The sequence below is a fragment of the Notamacropus eugenii genome, chromosome 5, assembly GCF_028372415.1.
Source record: "Notamacropus eugenii isolate mMacEug1 chromosome 5, mMacEug1.pri_v2, whole genome shotgun sequence".
Lineage (NCBI taxonomy): Eukaryota > Metazoa > Chordata > Mammalia > Diprotodontia > Macropodidae > Notamacropus > Notamacropus eugenii.
Genome location: NC_092876.1, coordinates 22,314,809 through 22,318,506, shown reverse-complemented (window position 1 = coordinate 22,318,506; position 3,698 = coordinate 22,314,809). Strand labels below are relative to the sequence as shown.

Genomic DNA, 3,698 nt, shown 5'->3' with positions numbered 1-3,698 from the left:
GACCTACATTTAATTGCTTGCTTTCCCAATGAGGGTGGGTGGGGAGGGAGGAAGGGAAAGAATATGGAACTCAAAGCTTTAACAGTGAATGTTAAAAATTGTTTTAGCCTGCAACTGGAAAATAAAATGTGCAGGCAATGGGGTATAGAAATCTATTTTTGCCCTACAGAAAAAAAGAGGGGGTAATAGAAGGGAGGACAGACTGAAGAAGAGGTGGATGGAGCACATGCTATCCTGGGGTGAGGGTGGGGAGAGATAGGAAGAAAATTTTGAATTCAAATTCTTGTGGAAGTGAATGTTGAGAACTGAAAAATAAATAAATTTTTAAAAATGAAAAGGAAATCTCCAAAAACAGAAAAAAAAAAGGAAAGACACATACCTGTTCAGGGGCTAGACTAACAGAATCTCCAACCCTTTCTCCAGTCTTGGGGCATGCCAGTTCCATATCAAAGGGACAATCACACAAAAACAAGGACACCACTTAAAACACCACTTAACTGACAAGTACAAGCAATTCACAAAAATGAGGACACCACTTACCTAACAAATACAAGCATTCCACAACTTAACTCCAACAAAACAATGCTAGTTTTCATTGGGAATTAGCTGAGGCACACTATTATTTAGGGGTGCATTAAAAAGAATCAGAGGCATGAAGTTGCAGTCTTACAGGGGTGGCAGTTTAAAAATACCAGAGGCAGGTAGAGAGGCCAATTAACAGAGGTGTGCAATTTCAGAAAGGATGTCCTTACCAGAGTGATCCAAACTCAGTCACTTGAGGGACCCTGGAGTTTTCCTCAAAAACAGGGGCAGGCTCAACCAAGCTTTTATTTTTTTCGATTGAAGTAAAAATTCAATGAAATATTTTTTCCCATACACACACAATCTAGAAGCTAAATTTTATCATTTTTCCAACTTCAATTGCTGGAGTTTCATTAGTAAAGACAATAATATTCATTAGCAAATGATAATGAGTTAATATATTTGTAGTGGCTTATATTTTCTCATTTGAACTCCACAAGGATTTTATAAAGTAGCAACTATGATTTCATTTAATGAGTGAGGCAACTAAGGATGAGAGAAGTTGATTGTCTTACCCAGGGTAACATGATTTTTGACAGCATTTTCTCGTTTTAAGTTGTAATTTTTCATTATCTTATTTTTATTTATCTCAGTTTAATAATGTGTAAATATTGCAACCTATCTAGTCTTTTGAAATTGAACTGGTAAATTCATTCTTCCACCATCAGAGTCAAAAGCATGAGAAGAAAAATATTCTCCACATTAGAAGATGGACTTCTGGTGTCATAACTATATTATTTCCTGTTATTTTGCTAGCTTTCACATCCTGGCTGCCAAGGGAAAATGCAGGAAATGGTTTAACCTCAAATTAAGGCCAACACACAGGTTTTCCCAAAGTTTCCCAAATGAAGCCCAATTCTTTTCAGTAACAATGTTTAGAAATTAAATCTCTCAATTTCCCATAGGATCTCCCAGCACTGACCACAGTTCTTCACAAGACTTGGAGAAAATGTTGCTTAGTGACTTGGTGTTGGGCATTCTCTTCCTTATTCAGATGGGAATTGGGATTCTGGGAAATTTCTTCCTCCTGCTTCTATACAGCTCCACTTTACTCATTGGTCAAAGTCTGAGGCCAATAGAGTACATTTTTGCTCATTTAGCTTTGGCCAACTCAGAAGTGCTTCTCTCCAAGGGAATCCCTCTAACAATTGTCTGTTTGGGCATCAAAAATATCTTGGATCATGTTGGATGTAAATTTATTGTTTGTCTTTATAATGTGGCCCGGAGTGTTTCCCTCAGCATCACCTGCCTCTTGAGTGGTTTTCAGGTCATCACCATTAGTCCCAGTAATTCCAGGTGGGCAGAACTGAAAATCAAAGCCCGAAAGTATATTGGCTTGGCCTGTTTCCTCTGTTGGTGCTTCTACCTGCTCATAAATTCCACTTTGCTTGGGACTATGCATAACTCAAGATATATGACTAATAATAACAAGATATGGCATCTCGGATATTGTTCAATTTTAATTCCTGGCTCTTTTAATGCTGCACTTCTTGCGACTGTGCTTTCTATACCTGATGTTGTATGTGTGGGGTTCATGATCTGGGCCAGTGCCTACTTAGTGTTTCTCCTTCACAGACACCATGAGCAAGTCCACCATATTCACAGTTCTCATCTCTCTACCAAAACTTTCCCTGAGAAAAAAGCCACCCATGCTATCCTTCTACTAGTGAGCACATATGTCTTCTTTTATTCTATTAACTCTAGCTTGTCGTCTTACCTCTTTAAAATTGAAAAACATCATCCTGGGCTTGTGGCTACCTCCAACTTCTTAGGAGCATTGTTCCCAACCATCAGCCCTTTTGTGGTGATCTTGTCTGACTCACAAGTTCTCAAATATTGGTATGCTTTGTGCCCTAGGAGACGTTTCTGACTCCTTTGCAACAATGTCCTCAACCAAACCCCCTCCAACATTTTGACCAAGCACTGACAAACAAAACATATCTTTCCAAAGCTGGTGGGAGGGGGCAAGGTCACTGGAATCTAAAGATTATAGGACTTAATTCTAGAAAAGATCTCTATGATCATGTATTCAAACCCTTTCAGCTTTGAGAACAGACTTCTCTAGTCTAGACATTGCATGTTCTTCTCATAGCAACACAGATTACAAGTGACATAGTCAATTCTTAAACTCAGGCTTCCTCATTTCAAATTTATTTTTCTTTCCATTAGACCAATGATGTCAATCTCAATTAGAAACAGAGGTCTCTAAATCATACACAAGGGTCCCTGTGATCGCATAATGACTTTGTTTTAAAATGTAATACTGTTTTTTATTGTATTATTTTTACTAATTTTGTTAAATATTTCCTAATTATATTTTAACCCAGTTCAAGTCATATTCAAGAGTGTCATGGGCCACAATATGGTCCACTAGCAGTGTATTTGATACCTCTCCATTAGAACATATCAGAGCTCAGGTTTTATGGACAACCTTTCTCACTTCTTCCTCCAGCTTCCGACAGACAGGAGATAAAATCCAAGTGCAAAATTATTAACTATAGATAGATGCATATATAGATAGATTTAGAGAGATAGCTAGATCTTGATATATGCTCATATTAACTGTCAACCATTATTAGTGAGTTCATTCTAAGAAAGACAAACAAAATTAGGCTACATATACATGTTTATTTCTCTCAGTGCTGGCAGATCATGTATATGGAGATATGCATGGGAGTGGATTATGAAAATGAGCCTAAGGACAGATAGACAAAGGGGATCTTATATCTTCAGAGTAATTCCCTCTCAACTCTCCTTCCCTTCCTTGTTCAGAATAAATGTGTCATCCAAAGTTATAGCCTCCATATATCTTAACAATAATATGACAAAGGAATTTCTTAATGGGATATATTGTAACTACAATACTACAGGAGAAGTATCAAAGTGTCCATTGAAATTATAGTTTCAGAATGTCTGTGTTTCTTCTATAATTAACATGGCATGACATGACATGGCATAACATCATGAAAGAAGAATGCCATGACTCAGGATAATGGCCAAGCAAGGAGAGCCTAAAATAAAATCAGGAAAATGTCCAGTGGACCCTGTCCTTATAAGAACAATGTTCCTAGTCAGAAAAATGCTAGAGAGCTTGAGTTCACTCAAAAAGTAAAGCA

At 37.4% G+C, this 3,698-nt stretch overlaps 1 protein-coding gene across 1 annotated transcript; it reads left to right on the top strand.

The window, feature by feature from the left end:
- The first annotated feature begins 1,531 nt into the window (after positions 1 to 1,531).
- Positions 1,532 to 2,452, top strand: LOC140507394 (vomeronasal type-1 receptor 1-like). Its single transcript, XM_072615494.1, has one exon. It carries the CDS (start codon positions 1,532 to 1,534, stop codon positions 2,450 to 2,452), a length of 921 nt encoding a protein of 306 aa, XP_072471595.1.
- The last annotated feature ends 1,246 nt before the right edge of the window (positions 2,453 to 3,698 follow it).

Bases quoted from the DNA above. Each gene is read 5' to 3' on its own strand.
- LOC140507394 (XM_072615494.1), top strand. From the start codon at position 1,532: ATGTTGCTTAGTGACTTGGTGTTGGGCATTCTCTTCCTTATTCAGATG.